This window comes from Ambystoma mexicanum, chromosome 9 (assembly GCF_040938575.1).
Source record: "Ambystoma mexicanum isolate Mex_15411 chromosome 9, UKY_AmexF1_1, whole genome shotgun sequence".
Classification (NCBI taxonomy): domain Eukaryota; kingdom Metazoa; phylum Chordata; class Amphibia; order Caudata; family Ambystomatidae; genus Ambystoma; species Ambystoma mexicanum.
This window is the reverse complement of record NC_090931.1, coordinates 1,004,763,493-1,004,781,420: the sequence shown is the minus strand read 5'-3', so window position 1 is coordinate 1,004,781,420 and position 17,928 is coordinate 1,004,763,493. Positions and strand designations below refer to the sequence as shown.

The 17,928-nt window shown below is 43.1% G+C and overlaps 1 protein-coding gene across 2 annotated transcripts in view; it reads left to right on the top strand.

Annotated features, from left to right (window-relative positions):
• The window catches only part of NOSTRIN (nitric oxide synthase trafficking), a 771,458-nt gene that overhangs the window by 487,958 nt on the left and 265,572 nt on the right, over nt 1–17,928 (top strand). For both annotated transcript variants that reach the window (XM_069616258.1, XM_069616257.1), the window contains exon 12: nt 2,631–2,719. In XM_069616258.1, coding sequence (XP_069472359.1) covers nt 2,631–2,719 — 89 coding nt within the window. The remainder of the gene's footprint in view (nt 1–2,630; nt 2,720–17,928) is intronic.

Below are 17,928 nucleotides of genomic sequence, written 5' to 3'. Positions count from 1 at the left end.
AAATAAAAAATAGAACAAATAAATATGTCATATCACTTCAGCACTATATTCGTATAAAATGGAATACTCTCTATCTAAAACACTCGATTAACCAACAGCCTTTCAACTCAGTTAAATACTGCACCACCGCAAAGTTAAGACTCAGTCGTCTACCAGTCATGCATTGAGCCCAGTATTGTTCTTAGTTTATGTAAATTTAGCCCAAAGTCAAGTTTATATTGTACCTCACCAGATGATAAAGACAGCATTAAAATGAGAAATGGCCAGGGGTGGGGGGGGGGGTTTGGCCAAGATGGTGGAGAGCTAAGGCACCTCACTCGTTATGTTATATAATATATGTATAGCACATAACTGCCATGTTATATACTCCAAATGCTTAAGGTTGTCTGTGAGTTTATGCTTTCTGTACCTCTTTCAGTCGATTTTTGTTCTCAGTGCCAGGGTGATGATATGGACCCGGGGCGCTATGTTGCTATGTTTTCTATGGAGTTGGGGCTCCCCTAGGGTTAGCAAGACAATGTTATACACTGCGAAAGACCGGGGGGGGGGGGTTCTCATTTCCCAAGCTCTGGGACTACTATAGGGCCTCACAAATTTGCCCGCTGATCGACTGGGTGCACAGGGATTCAGAGAAGATCTGGGTTGGTATGGAACAGGCCGCAGCAAGGTGTCATCTGTGGAGGCAACCTTGGCTGCATCGCAGAGACCAGTGGCAAAGCCTTTACTTGAACACTCTAAGAAAGGCCTCACTCGAGCCATTTTTCCACAACAACAACTTCACACCTCGGAAGGCTGACAAGGGATTCTTATGGTGGACGGAGAGAGGGCTGAGTAACCTGGAAGATTTATTCTCCAAGGGGAAATTCTGCACATTCATGGCCTGGGAGGAGGAGGAAGGCATTGACAAAACCGAAAGATTTAGATACATGCAGGCAAACCATTGAGCTCTCCAAGCCGTCAATGGGTCATTAGCAACAAGGGACTTGACTCAACTTGAGTGGGTGTTCCAGGAGCCTGCATATGCCAAGGGGATTATCTCTAAACACCTCAAGTCAATTCAGTTTCCCAGGGTATTGGGACGTCGCTCATACTCTGATGGGTGGGAGCGAGACCTGGGCTCTGGCATTCCCTAGAGGATTGGGTAAGGATCTACAGGGGCAATGGGATTACGCTGTGTCCATGTCTGCAAGAAACTAGGTATAAAATACTGACACAGTGGTACAAAACCCCAGCCTGCCTACATCGTATTAACCCGAACAATGATAGGTTACGCTGGAGGGGATGTGGTGCACTTTTTCATATCCTGTCGGGGTGTCCGCTAAAACAAAGCTTTTGGCTTGTGTTGTGCTCTAGGCTCAAAGAGATTCTGCAGCTAGACATTCCAGGTAGCCCACTGGTATGTGTTCTGGGACTCAATAGCATCTTGCAGCAGAACTGAACCACGGCGGATCGCAGATTCTAAACTTACCTTCTGCTGGCAGCTACACTCTCGGTCCTTGACTTCTGGAGGAAGCCAGAGCCACCAACAGTCAGTGTATGGCTTGATAAAGTCTGGAATATAATGGCAATGGAGAAACTATCGGCTAATGTAAAAGACTCCTTGCCGACATTCATCGCTACCTCAACCCCTTTCTTGACTTATATGCAAAGAGACTATAATGCCCTGTCATGCCCGGTCAAACTACGGCCGCTGAATTTGGTTGACCTACCCTGATGGTGAGACCCCATGTTCCATGTTTTATTCTTTGTGTTCTATGCTATACGTCCCATTATATGTAATGTTTGAAATGCCCAAAATGCCCTTCACGTGATATACTCCTGAGGGGTGTTTATTTTTCAAATTGTTATGAGTCTTACATGTTTTACACCGGTTAAGTCCTGGGTTTGTTTCGATTTTAAAACACAATAAAATCTTGTTTTAAAAATAACAATGTGAAATGGCCAGAAAGCCTCACATATGTACAGGCAGGGAAACTGATCACTGGAAGCCTAAGAGGGCAAGGGCCAGTGACAGGTCTAGCAAAAAGGAGCTCCAATCATAGAGTTGTACACATATTCAGCTGTACAGCACAGCTGGAAAGAGCCCAGTGTGCAACCTCCACCACCAGCTACAATGTTGTTGGAGGCCAGGGCACAGGAGGGAGACCAAAACAATAGGTGCAGCAGCTGAGTCTGGGTCTAGCATACCGACACAGCAGGCAGAACATGGGTTAATGTTAGCTGCTCCATTGACCATTGAAGGGCAGGAAGAGCCCACCACTACGAGGTTAGTGAGATCAGCCCCCAAGGAAAAGCCGGACCCAGAAGTGGCATGTGAGTTGGTAAGGCCAGGAAGGAGAAAAGCATGGTCCAAGCAGCTTGCGTTGCCACACGAACCTCACCAGCCTGCAGCAGATTCTCCTGCGGAATCCTCTTGCTCTTCCTTCCATTCCTGTGTGGTACATGGCATAACATGTACTGTATGGCTGCATGTCAAGTTTTCGTGTTTGGGACTCTCTCACCATGCGTCCAGCATTCTCAGTCTCTACTGTAATAGCAACCGTTTCTTGTGCTGAAGATTGTCTAGGAAGATATTCAATAAAAATAGAACGGTGTGTAAGAAATCACAGAGAAATGTGACTGTTTTTCAGGTTTGGCAAAGATGCTTAAAGCCGCCAGAGAAAACCCATGCTTTTCAGATGCAAAGAATCAGGAAGACACAGTTCTGCTCCTGGACGAGGTAAATAAATATATATATATATATATATATTGTTTTTCATTTATTATGCATATTCAGCCTCATCAGTATGGAATGTTTGGAAGGAATTTGAATACACTTTTCCCAAAAAATCTTACATTTTTTACATCTTTTCAACTAATTCAGTAGTCATCTTTTTTGCTGATGCCTTGAATTAATGCTGTCACTTAATGTGTGTCCGTCATTACTAACAAAACCAAAAAACCATGTTCTTCTCCATACAATTTCTCTTCTTTGTACTTTGTTTTGATGCTCTTAAAGTAGGATTTCTTTTGGTTGTATATTTTGCAGAAACACAAATGAATACCAACATGAAACTTGTAGAATTCTAGCCTCATTCTGATTGATAACTAATTGGTCTATATCAGAGTACATATCCTTTTATGACACAACATCTCATTCTTTTCGATCCATTAAAGAGATGGGCCGATGCTGTGATGTAGATCACGGTCATCAGCTTTGCTACAGTTATTTCACAGTCCTCTGTACACTTCCAATTAGTATGGGAATTTGAGGAGAGCAAAGATAAAGGAGTGACTCTGCCTGCCCATTCCACAGTGCCAGAGCACCTTCCTGATAGAGACAGACAGGGGCATCTCAATGTTTAAGTGCTAAGGTAACTTTCGCTATCAGGCACTGATCAAGTCAACTGTTGGAGACAGAATAATAGGACTTTGCTGACTCAGTGGGGTCGTGGGGTTGGAAATCAGCATTTTCTCTGTGAGTCATACGAGGCAACCCCCGCTCTCTGCAGTTCATTAGCAGCCTTAAGTGGACAGATTCTTTCAAGAACCTGATGGACCACAGGCTGGCCAAGATAGACCAGCCCATGGAGTTGAGGAACCGGGGGAGTAGTACACAATGTGGTGACAGGTACCGGGTTAAAGGACAAGCGCATCAAGACAGAGGAGGAAGAGGGGAGTGGGGTTTATGAAGGGTATAGGACCCTTCTTTATGGTGTATGGTGGGACTGCCTAATTTTCTTTTTAGAAAGTACACTTTTGTATGTTTTGGAATGATTTCTAAGATGAATATGAAATTGTGTCCAACTTCTATAAAGATTATGCATTTTTACATTGCCTGGTCATTTCCTGGCGTCTTGTGATACAACAGCCCTTCATAGTTTCCAGCTTTACCCTTGCCTGCCTATTGATGTCCACAGTGCTTTAAGTAGGATTAGAAATTGAGGGGGCTTCTCATAGGGTGTGTGGCCTAAGCACACCCATACTGGTGATGCCTTTTCTTTTTTTTCTAAACTGAAGTGCTGACACCTGCAGGCAGCTCATTTAACCATGCAGCCGCTACACGGGGTGCCTCAGGTGTCAGCATGGCTGGGGCTTGTCGGGGGTGGGTCCCAGCAGGATCCTGTCTCAGGAGTCTTTCCTGGAGACTGCTGGCACTCCGCACCGGCTATCCCCGACCCACTTAAAGCACTGTTGTCCCATCTCTTCATTGTAATTGGTTATTTATAACACACTTAAGCACAGACCTGGGATCAAACCTGTGTTGCGCCGTGTCGTCTCACTTCCAAGGTGAGCACGTTGCCCTGAGCTATCCTCCCGAGACCATTAGCATATTTCATGCCTTCTCTTGACACACAGCCCTTCCCGTTACCAAGTCACCCACACAGATCTACCAAGTTACCTTTTTCCTGGCCTGCCATATGCGCTCTGAACTGGATTGACCCCAGCCGGCCCATTAGACTGGCAGTCTCCAAACAGCCCTTCAAGATGAGTAGCAGTACCCTTGAGATAGATGGGGATGCAGATTCGTACTCTAGCATCAACTAATTATGACAACTCAATAGTTTGGCAAAGGGATTCCGTTTAATGACAAGTACAAAAAACGTGGAGTTCAATGAACATCAGCAACCACTCGATCTTCCTTCTCGCTTCAACTCCACTTAATTTAATAAATAAAAAACACAGTATTTATATCAAAAACACGTCATCCCTAACGCGCAATCTTAAAAACCTAACATGCAATGTGATTGGTTATAGGAAGGTATCTTTAACATAGGTACTATAACTGTATGTGGTAACGGTGAAAGGGGATTGGATAATCAATGTCAGTTAGGGCAACTAAGCTCTTCCTTCAAAATGGCCAGTGTAAACGTCACTAAAAGTACGACGTCTCATTGGTTCTACTCACTATAGGACCCTAGATTACACGGTCCACTATGATTGGGTTGGCATCAACCTCACTCATACTTCTCCAGTTACGTCTAGCAGCATGCAGAACAACCAGCCAGGTGCAGGGATTGTGTCTGCACCCCAGCTTCCCTCCAATTATGTTACAATCAATCATCACCTCAGTGGTCATGAGTCAATTACTTCTTGGTAGTTTGGCCTCAAGTCTGCTTCTTGATCTGAGATTTTTTAAGGAGTATGGGTATGGCAGGGATCTATGCGTAGGTGTGAAAGTCTCATCCTTTCCTGCCTGCCTTGTCACGTGATTTGTACACCGTGAAATCGACCTCTTCTTCATGTATTTCCGTGTATTTGATTTAATTCTGCCAGTCTTCTATCATCTGTGGCTTATCTTGACCTTTCTGAACACGATGCTCTGTTCTTTTTCTCTTTAATTGTATCTACTGTTGGCCTTTTCCAGCCCGATACGACCTTGGCTTCTTGGCATGGTTACCCTCAGCTGGGTTTCTCTCTATCTTAATTCTCGATTTGTTTGCTGCAACACTCTCCTCTTGAGACCTTTAGTAACCTTTGTTCAATTCTGCTCATGCGCGTAGTGGATTTACACTCTTATATAAAGTGCTTTTGAGGTATATATATGTATAGTTGGCGCTTGCCGCAATCTATTTTACTACTAAGCATAAGCAAGCTTCACGATTTCTTTGCTTCTTGCGGTTTCTTGCATCTGTACACGTTTAAACTTACTGAATATCTTTATTGTGCATATGGCATACGTTTCTGCATCTTGACATCAACTGTTTCACCTTAGGCTCAAGATGTCACTTATCCATTGTATTTTGTCTCTTTGTCAGTATTCTTAGGTCATTATATCTTCTATGTGTGCGTCAGTCTGATTTCTTATGACGTCACCATTCGCCTTCCTTAAGTATCTTCTTGGTTTCTCCGGATGTTCCATTCTGACAAACGTCATTCTGTCTTGACTGTAGATATGGTTTTCTCAATGGGTACCTTACTGTCCAGGTTTTCTTAGGTGTCGGTACTTCAATAGGTGCTGTTACTCTGATGGGCATTAGGCAGAGCCCAGCTGCTGCTCTTTGCTGGTTTATTTGTTCATCATACGTCACATACTTTGGCGTGAAAGTACCTTTGGCTGTCGTGTGGATGACACTTGGCACTCCCTCTTCAGCTCCACTCCCAATAATTGGAAACCCACAGAGGTCCAGGGATTCACATCTATACTGACCTGCAGTAAACACTCCACTGCGATTGCCTGGCACCCACAGACATTTGGCGATTCATCTCATTCCTCACATGCTGCAGTATGCACTCCCACCCCATCACCAAAGCACCTAGAGAGCTCCAATAATTCGCTTTTATCATTACCTGCAGGGTGCTCTCTCATCCTACTACTAGGACACTTGCAGAGCTCCAGCAATTCACCTGTGTCCTGACCTGCATAATTCACTGCTAACTTACAAACAAGACACTGACAGAGCTATGAATATTCACCTTTATCCTGACCGGCAGTGTCAGCTCTCATCCAACTACCAACACTCACAGAGCTCTGGTGATTCACATCTGTTCTTTCCTGCAATATGCAGTCCTTGCCGACTGTCAAAGCACCCACAGAGCTCCAGCCATTCATCACTGTCCTGACCTGCATAAGGCCCTCCTAACCAACACACATGGCCCCACAGAGACCCAGTTAGTCACCCCTATCCCGAACAGCAGAGCATGCTCCTATCCCATTACCAACACCAAATCGGAGCTGAAGAGAATCAGCTGTGTCCTGACCAGGGATATACACTCCTTTCCCACTAGCAAGACACTCGCAGAGCTCCAGCCATTTGTTCTTACCTGAATGCTGTGCTCTTAACCAGCTAACAAGACACCCACGGAATGCCAGTGATTCACCACTACCCTTGCCTGCATAATGCACTCCCATCCCGCTATCACGGCACTCACCCTGCTCCAGCAGTTTCTCTATTTGCTGAAGTTTGAGGCCACCCATGGGGCAATGAGTGAGACTCCATGGAGGTACTTGTATTTGTATTTATAAGATTTATAAGTCGCTTTTGCCAAAGTGGCACTTGCACTTATTTTTGAGCTCCAGCACTTATTCTCTCAGACTCACTTTAATTATGAAGTCATGATAGTCAGTGCATCCATCAACCATAGTGAGCAAGTGCGAGCTGTCATGTGACCCCAAATATTTCAACACTGTGGGGAGCCTCAAAGGGTGGTGGCAGCAGTGGTGGGGAACTACCCATCCACAGTGTCACCGGAGTGCTAGAGGAAATCTGGGCACTGTCACTTATTTTTTTACAAATGAAGCACACTGAGTGCGGAAAAGAGAATAAGAGGAAATGGGCCGACCATGCGTTTGTAAACCATTCCAGAACCTAGGGGCAAGAATACAGAAAGTCCCAAAACGAAACTGGGCACAAGGAGCTTTAGGAACCGAGAGAAGAAACTGGGCGAGAGGGGGTATACATAGATATCCGGGAACAAAAATTACCATGAGCAAAACTATGTACACATTTCAAGGTGATACAGAGGAGAAAAAAAAATTGCAAAACAAGTTTTGAAAGATAATCAATGAAGAGAAATGAGTGCTGGAGTAATAGAAGAACGAGGGTAAATAGTGCAAAGAGTGAGGACAGCACAGTTGACGATAGAGCGCATCGGAGGCCAAATGAGAAGCAGGAAGGCCAAGAAGAAGACCACCTGTGAATGAATGAGTGACTTTCAATGCGACTGTCCCATTTAAGACTTTATGGAGGCATTGAAGACCACCACCCATGTAGCAATAGGTCATTCCCTCTGGATGTGTACGAGGTAACTCATTTAAATAAGTGAAAATCCATGGATGTGAATGAGGCGACCCTAGTAGGAATGGGTCTGTTTCCCTGGAAGTGTCTAGATAAGTGAGTCTCATTGAACGTGTGTGAGGCCACCTGTGTAGAAACAAGGGAGTTTCAATGGAAGTGTATATGGATCCTCATTTAAATGTGTAAGCCTTTAAATGTTGGAGGCCCCCCATGTTAGTCTTCATGGAAGTGAAAGAGGGCACCAATTTAAATTAGTGAGAATTCATGAAGGTGTAAGTGCCCACCTTTGTAGGTGTTTCATCGCACCCTTATGCCATGTTAGTTGGCCTTGCAGAGCAGGGCTCTGTAAGAATAGAGGGAGGCGGTTGTTGGTGGGATAGCAAGTGAGGCAGATGTCAAACCTGTGGTGTTGATGGGCGCAGGTCAGAGGTACCAAGGACCTTAGTACCACTCTCCGTGTATGTGTTGGGCAGAGATACATGGGAGCATGGTATCCAGTGGGGAGAGCACAGGACCCTACATACTGCAGTGCTGCTTTGGGTCTGGATAGCTGCTAATAGGATGGGTATAAGGCTAAAGAGGAGCGGTTTGTCATTTTCTACTTACTGCTGATGTGGTAACAGCTAGCCCTGCTGCGGAGAGACACAAACCTGAACCTCTTTCTAGAGACGTATTAGGGAGAGGCTTGCAAAACAGGAAAATATCTGAAAGTCTCCAGTAAGAACAGGCTGGCAACTGGGGGAGGAGTGTCCTTGTTATCATTCATAGAGGGCGTACTAGTAATAGAAGAACTGCTGTGCCATCCTGAGAGAACCTTTGAAGATTTGCTTTGTGTCCATTTCAAAAAGCACTTATGTGTATAGGAAAAGAATGTGTTTAACAAACAACTAAGATTTTAAGTACCACAATAAAAACGTGGAACCATGACAATGTACAATGGGGTCATCAATAACATTATTCAATGGTTGGCAATAGCATGTGTCTGCACAAACCTGGACTGACGAAAAATGTAAAAAAATCCAAGATGGTGGCCTGTGCCGAAGAGGTCTCAGCTTCCAGAGTCCCACAGAGGCGCGCCCAATATTAGACTAAACTTGGAAACGTCATATCTCCATGGTAAAGATACCAATCATAGCATTCATGGTTTTATGTGAAATGACCTTTTTTTAAAGGTCTCAAGAGAAAAAGACTGATTTACTTTGACCGATTTTCTTTTGATCGGAAAAACCGCCATTGGAAAGGTCTTTCTCTCGGGAGATCTTTAAAATTATGTTTTACACCTTTTTTTTAAAGATATTCAGGGGGTTTCACCCCCAAAGCCACCAATTGTTTTCCCCCGAGACCTCCAACACCCCACCCGCACCCTCTACTGTGGGATTTCTGCCCCATGCGAAACGCGGTCATAGAGCAGTGTTTCTAAAGCGACCTTTAAGTGAAAAGATCTTTATAAAAGGGAGAGGTGACAGGAGAGAGGTATGATAGTCAGGTGTTTGAGGTGAGAATTGAAGAAGAGAGTTTGGCAGTGCAGCAGGGAGAAGAGAAGTAGATAGCAGGAGAACAGGAAAGAAGAGGAAAAGAACAAATAGGTGCAGAGAGTGAGGAGGAGAAGAATTGAGAGGAGGAGCGAGGAAGAAATGAGGAGCAGAGAGGAGGAGGAGAAGAGCAGAAAGTAGGTGAGAAAAACATCAGTTACAAATGGCAGTGGGGAGATGGTGAAGAAGAGGAGGAACAGAAAGGAGTTTCAGGGGAGATCATTGGTAATAAAAGTAGGAGTATAAGGAAAGGGTGGGGGAGAGAACACCAACACAAGAAGGAGACATGGAGATATGTTGGGAGGGAAAGGCTACAGGAAGTAGGAGGGAGGACATCAAAGAGATTAATCTGAGAACAAGTGAGGTGATAGAAGAAAGGTGGAAGAGAAAGAAAGGACTATTAAGGAAGCAAACCCGCAAAATCAGGAAGGAGGAGAAGAAAAGTCTAAGAACAAAGGCAGTGAGATTGATAACGACTAAAGAGTAAGATAAATCAAAAGCATGAATGGGATTAATGAAGGAGGTACATACTAGAATATTTCAGACCAACCAGCAGGCAACAAAGAGAGAAGAACAAACAGGGAATAAAGTGTTTAATTCTAGGAACAGGTAAGATACAAGGAGGAGGAGCTGGCCAAATAATGAGGCCCTGAAAGCGGGGTCTGGTGGAGGCCCAGTCTCTGAAATAAACTTCTCCATTATTGGAAGAGCCACATTCAGCAAGGCTTCCTCCAGCCCTTCAGGAGTTATGCCTGATAGCTCCTTGGCACAAACCAATTCTGAGAAGCATTGCCAAGTGTTTTGTAGCAAATCCTTCTTATTTTTGCTCTTTTCATTTGTGACCACATACCCTCTTGAAGAGTCTGTTTGACATTTTGCATTACCTCTGTTTTAAAACCCCAAACTCTTATTTAATGTGTGTGCCTATTTCAGCCTTTTCAGTATATCTTTGAGGATTTTTTTAAATATGTATTGATATAAATGCAGTCGCTATGCAGCACCCTAATCAATGACAATGGGAACAGGAAAGTGGAATGGGGCTTTTGGGGCTCAATCATTTATCTTTTAGAGCCTGCCCTGGAACATTTCAGATCAGTTAAATGCAAGAAGAGAACATGGAAAGTGCAATACAACCATTTTTTAAAGGTAATATGTTAATAGGGAAATGCTAGAGCAGCGGCAGATGGACCCGCATAGTGCAAAACAGTAGTTTAGAGTACCGCTGTAGGAGGTTCACAGCTTTCTGAGCCCAATGATCAAACACAAGGACATCAGCAACCAGGCAGCTCAATGTCAAAGGAGCAATGACTTTTTATTTTATTTTTCCCCCGAAGATCACTGTATAGTGATCTCAGCGTTGTGGGGAGATCCACAATTAAGTGCTTCTCATGCTTTGGAACTTGCCACTACATTTCCTTTTCTGCATATCTCTTGGGAGAGGGTGGAGGTGTTAGCTGATCTTAGGACCCTAAGAGGACAGTGCTAGGTGAGTTTCAGTTGCATGCAAACCGGCCCTGATCCCCTCTAGGCACGGTGGATGATGCACATGATTTTGAAGGAGATACTACCTTTTCATTATTGGTCTGGTGTGGCTATACATCTAATTTTATTTGGACTACAGTTTAGATGGAAGCCCTTCTATGGTTTGAAAGCACTTCTGCGGTTGATTATTTCTTGCTTTTTTACTGTATTGACATTCATAAGAGCACTACAAAATTGTGCTGCTTCTGTAAGCTCATTTAACATTTTTGGAACAGACTCGTTCCTTTTGGATGAAGCTGACTGCAGGTGTTCGGCGGATTTGCTTCTCGGCATAGGTAGAGCGAATTTCCTGAATATGTCATGAAATCGCTGTATCACGGGCTGAGGACCTTTCCTCAGAAACAAGGACATCTCTGTAATCCTTTTTGAGTATCTGTGCACCACCGATCCATGGTCCTGAATGCCTAAGGATTATGTTGGTGGGGCAAGGTGTGGGTAACAACCACTGGAGGCAAATATTTTCTTTCCTTCCTCCTCATCCTCTCCTGTTTCCCCTCCTTCTAGTCTCCTTTTTTCCTACTTCTTTTCTTTTTTTTCTTCTTCTGCTTCAAACCATGGTGTCATCTTTAACCACCACTCTCTTTGTTTTTCTTTACATATTACATATTACTAATACTGCCTCTACGATTTTAGTCTGCACACCTACCAGCATTGCACCACTGATGTACACTGTGTTATAATTGTGACCTGCCTCTATCATTAATAATCACTCTGGCCATATACTTTATGTATTTCATTACAGTCCGCTGCACCAGTGTTGACCAGACCTGGCCAGATGATCAGCATGTTCATTATTACTGTCTAGTTATCCAGATGCCTGGCATACTCTACTGTGACTGTACTGATAAAGTAACCACTTTAATTTGCACTACTGTCTTGATGTGCCAATTTCACCCAGGCCCAATTGACCACCTAACCCTTAGGAACTGGTAGACCTTGCTCCTATATTGTACATGTTTTACTTACTGTGCCTGCATTGATTAAGTAACCACCTTCATTCGTACTATTGTCTTGATGTGCCACCTTCATCCAGGCCCAATAGTCCCCCTGACCCTTAGGAACTGGTGGACCTTGCTCCTTATATTGTATTAGTTTAACTCACTAATCTGTGTCACCTAGCTGCAACTGTGCCCTATGTGCTATACCATTTCCTGATACTGGTACTGGAAAGATGTTAAACTTAGTAATACTGCTTTGCACTATGGCTGTTGCCATGTATGCAAACTCTACTAGCCAAGAACACTGTGCTCAATTGCTAGTACCTATCCCAGACCTTAGCCTGCCTACCTTAACACATATTGTTTCCGCAAATCCATCCACATACCACAGGCCCCTAGAGACAGTATCCTATGCTTCTCTACCATGTGCCACATCCAATAGAAATGACAGACTCCATGCTAGATTAACCAAATTATATGAACCTTTGAGAAGATCCCTCCCAGCCACTAACTCTAAAACTAACCACAAGCCTAGCCTGAGTCTAAGTCATTCAAAACTGTCTCCAACACTGTCCATCTCGAATATGAATGCCTATCAGATCAATAACCATAAGCATAAGTTATTTAATAATAACCGATAAATCTATCCTAGTCAACAAAGTAACTGAGGCTCCCTCCCTCAAAGGAGCGCTTCTCAATGTAAGATCGCTTGTCGCCCATGCTACCGACATTGCCGACCTAATCACTGAAAGCAATCTGGACTTCCTTGCAATTACAGAAACTTGGCTACATAATGCAGCAGGACCCGCACTTATGTTAGCTATCCCCGATGGCTACACCATAGTTAGACAAGACCGAGACAAAGCCTGAGGTGGCGGTATTGCCATTATTTCCAAAACATGTCTCTGCCTTAGATTAGCCCCTACGCATCTGCCACAATCATGCGAAGTTCTTTCTGCCAAATTTCAGATAAATAATTCACAATCACTCACTATTCACCTAATATGCAGACCGCCTGGTCCTCTTGGTAACTTTGAGGAGGATCTGCATAACATAATCATGAATAACCTTAAACCTTCCTCCCAACTACTCCTATTAGGAGACTTTAACTTAGGCTTCAATGTCCAAATGGATAAAAATGCAACAGCTATAGCCAACATAATCAACGCACTAGGTCTTTCCCAAAAAGTCAACAAACCTACCCACCTAAAAGAGAGAACATTGGATTGGATAGTGGACTTCAACTGCTCAGCTACCATCTCTTCCATCCTGCCATTATCGTGGACAGACCACTCTTTGGTGTCCTTCCACTTATCTACTATAAGACCCACTTCATTGGCTCAGCCACTAGCACCACCATGCTCAACTAGAAGTAAAAAAAGTATCACAGGAGAGAAAGTCATCCCTGCTATCCTGCCCACCTTGAATGCACTGCCAGAAAATCTTGATCCTAGTATCCTAGTTCAGGAATTTAATAATATTATGCTCACCACTCTAGACAAAATTTTCCCTGTCAAACTCGGACCTAGCAAACCAATAGCCCATTCAAATAAATGGTTCACACCACAACTTAAAGACCTTCGTATCTTAAAGAAAAAAAGTGAAACTAATTGGAGACTTTGCCCCTCCAGCGAGAACAAAGCTAAAATAACCTCACTTTCCTCACAGTACAAGAAGGAAATCTGCCAAGCAAAACGCAATTCCTTCGATGAGCGAATTGCTAATTCCAATTCTAGTATGAAATAACTCTTCTCCATACTCAAAGAACTAGAATCCCCAATAGCTATACCCGATGCTTGCACCAAGGACAAATCCTGGTGCACAGACATCCAACACGCTCTAGCTAACAAAATGTACACGCTCCAAAATAAAATTCAGCAAAAAAAAGAATTACTGAACCTACAGCACACGCCTAATATACTCCTGCCTAGTGTTTCACCACCGGCACACAATACCACCATCCACTTTTCTAAAATTTCCACCTTGGAAGTAGAAAAAATTATCTTGTCACTGAAGCCCTCGAATTGCAAAGGTGACATTTGCCCAGCACAATTAATAAAAGATGCTGCCAGAGAACTATCCCCTTTCATCACCAAACTTATAAATGCCTCCTTTGCCACAGGCACCATCCCTGCTAATCTCAAACAATCATGGGTGCTCCCTCTTCTCAAGAAACAGACGCTAGATCCTCTCATCCTTACTAATTATGTGCCCATTACTACTGTCCCATTTCTACTCAAAATATTGGATAAAGCGGCCTATATCCAAATTCAAAAAATTCTTGAATTGCCCAAACTCCTAGGTAATAGACAATCGGGCTTCCGTCCACTACACGGAACATAGACAGCTTTAATCAACCTAAAGTCCCAAATAGACGAGCAGAGAGACAAAGGTAAAACAGTACTCCTTCTCCTACTTGATCTCTCTGCCGCATTTGATCTGGTCAATCACAAGGTCCTTTGCCGCCACCTTGACTCTGAGGCCCACTTCTCCACGGGAGCCATCAAATGGATTGAGTCCTTCCTGAGTGAGAGAACTATGAGAGTCTTCTCCCCGTCAGCAGCCGCAGACCCAACACCCATTCTATGTGGTGTTCCTCAAGGTTCTTGCGTCTCGCCAACCCTCTACAATATCTTCACTAAGCCCTTGTTCGATGATCTGGACCATCTGGGTATCACCTACACCCACTACGCAGATGATACTCAGATTCTCCTCGCGCTTTCTGGGGATCACAGTCTGGACACAGGATTGGTGAACAAAGTATATCTTATCATCCAAGCATGGATGGCCACTCATGGCCTGTGCTTGAACGATGATAAGACTGAATTAATAATTCTGGGCTCACAGGCCAATATTAAAAAACTTGGCCAAGAATTCTCCTCATTTAATATTGACGTGAACACCATCAAAGTCTCTAAGGAGGTAAAAACCCTTGGATTCTACTTGGACTCCACACTGTCTTTTGATAAACAGGTCAAATCCCTGACTTCCTCTACGGCGTACACCTGCAAGTTACTCAGAGCTGGGAAGCCATTCCTCTCTGATGACAGCTGCCTTATCTTGCCAAAACACTAATACTCTCTAGAATTGACTACTGTAACGCCATATACTGTGGTGCCAATAAATCTACCATTCAAAAGCTCCAAACATTACAGAACAATGCCTTAAGAGCAGCCCTATGCATAAATAAAAGAACCCATATCTCCTCCCTGAGACGCCAGCACAAATGGGTATCCACGTCCAATAAAATACAATTAAAAACGATTTCCTTGAATCACAAAGCCTTTAATAACGCAGCCCCCAGCTACCTTATAAATAAACTCCAGAGAAGAACCTCAATCAGACCCTACAGAATTATGAATGACAACTGTCTGACCATACCGAAATACAAGCTCACAACTATCGGTGGTAATAGCTTCAGTGTAAAGGCAGCTACATCTTGGAACTCACTGCTTCAAGATTTGAGAGCCGACCAACCCTACCTATACTTCAGAAAAAATGTAATAAAACACATCATCACCACTGACCCCTAGCCTCCCAGCAGCCGTTCTGGACCGAACTTGGCCCACACCTGAAGAGACTTATTCACCATGCATTAATATTGTATTACTGTGTAACATTAAAAGACCATGTGGAATCCAGCCCATATGTGAGCTTAAGTGATATATGAAGGGTATCACTCCTGCAACATTTCTTCTGTACATTGTCTACTATTTTATCTCTGTAATTACATAGGCCATTCTTAGCTTTTGCTCCTATTTTGCACATTGTGTATGTTCTGTATATTTTGTAAACATGTAAGTACTGTATCTGGTGTATATTTCGTAACTTTGTAAGTTTTGCATCTTCATACTGCTGCGCCCGTTTACTTACGAGTCTGGTGTGCATAACAAATGAATAAACAAACAAACAAAACAAACAACAAACTGCTCGCCTTTGCATGTTTCATCTTTCTAATCTTCAGGTGTGCTTGTCATTTTATTTCAGGATACTAAACCTCTGATCTATTCACTTGTCTTTTCCCATTTAAACTACTGTTCAGTTCTTCTATCAGGCCTTCCAAAGGCTATTCAGACTTCTGTAGATTGTCTTTAATTCTGTGATTCCTCTTCTTTCTCAGCTACCTTTTTGTTCTTCTACTCTACTTTGATCTCTATCCTATATTTCATTTGCTTTGCTGTGTCTATAAAGCTCTCTATGGTCTTGCTCCTTCTCATCTGTGTTCTCTTGTCTCTTTTTACTCTCCTCCTCATTCTCTTCCTTTTCAATCTCTTTTTGTCCTCTCTGTTCCTAAGCCACCTTGTGCTTCTTCTCAATTTCATTCTTTTTTACTACTTGCATTGGAATGCTCTTCTGCTTTCTATCCGTGCATCTTCTATTTATCAAATTTGTTGTTCTCAATTAAAAACCCATTTTCTTTTTCCCTCGTTTTCTCTTAGTTCTGATTGTAGATTTTGTCACCATGTTTAATTTTTATTGTACCGTTGTAGCTAATTTTGTAAAGTGATTTGGCGAAAGAGCTGAATAAATGAAATAAATACAAATACAAAATAAGAACAGGTCAATTGTCTGACACCACAATAGAGATTTGTTGAGGTATGTTTCATGGAATGTGATTGAGTTGAACTTTCCCATGAAATGGAAGAAAGTACTTACGTCCCTGAAGAAGATGGATGTGGATATTGTGCTATTCCAGTAAACTCACCTCACCCCAGATGATGCCCAGAGGTTAGTTAAAGTTTGGGTACGGCAGGCATTTGCATCAGCATGCCATACCAAATCTCTGGGAGGGGGTCACATTACTTAGGAATAACCTACCCTTAATAGTGCTGAGGCATCATGCGGATAAAAAATGGACAGTGGTGCCATCCAACATCCAAATGCAGAACACAAATGTGACTGTTTGTAATGTTCTTGCCCCGACTTTGGGAGATGGTTAATATTTTCATACACTAGCACAGCATCTTCAGGACCATTTAATTGTGGACATTCTGTTGGGGGGGATTTCAATGAAGTGTTGGACCTGTTTCTTGAAAGGAGCAAAAATTCCCTGAGATTGACATGATGCACGAATATTCAGGACCTTGATGATTTACTTTCGGAGTTTGATCTGATGGATGTGTGGAGACTGGTCATGGGTTCATATTGTATACTCACATATTGTCTATATACTGACTTCTGGTAGAATGACTCAGAATTATATGAAGAGTGGAAATGGGGCATTACTCATCTCGGATCATGCACCTGTTGTGGGGGACCCCTCATTAGATTATTTGTCAAAGAAATCAAGCACCTGGAAGATGAACACATTGATTCTATGGGACAAGGGGACTGTGAAATACCTCACTAAAGAAGCTTAATTATTTATAGGTATAAATAAGAACAGTGTGGTGAATGACCAGGTGGTTCGGGAAAACCTTAAGTGCTGTATGAGAGTTCTAGCGATAGGGGCCTTGAGCAGGAGGTGGAGGGAGAAAGAACACAAGATGAAATCCCTGGCAGAGGCACTCAAGGAGCTTGAAAGCAGATACTATAAGAATCCCGGTGAGGATAGGTGTAAGGGTCTTAAGAAGAAAAGACTAGAGCTGAGTAAACTCCTGACAGAATTGTCTGAATATGCATTGTTCAGAAGGAAATGTGTACTATGAGGAAGGTGAGAAGCATAGTGGACTCCTGGCACATCATTTGAGGAAGATATATAGTAAGAAAACCATTAAAGCAATTGACATGGACAATGGGTCAAGATCATCCATTCCTGAGAATATCAACAAAGGCTTCATGCAGTTTAAAAAATAATCTATATTCTGCTAACATGCTGGATGGTATGACTTCCTGGCTGAACTTGGTCAATACCCCAAGGGCAACATTTGAGGAAGCTGAGTAACTGGGTAATGAACTCTCAAATGAAGATTTGAGAACAGTGGTTTACAGCTTGAACTCTGGGAAAACTCCAGGCACAGATGGCCTCCTAGTAGAATTCCTGAGAGTTTTTACTCATTGATATTGTACATGTTTAAAACATCCATGGGGTCAGGCCTTCTTCCTGTAACTGTTGATCATGCCCATATTTCAGACTCACTTAAAAAGGACAAAGACCACTACTTAATAAATACAGATGGGAAGATATTGGCTAAACTATTAGCCCAGCACTTAGAGAAGTTTTGACAGCCAAAACCAAACAGGTTTTGTGAAGGGTAG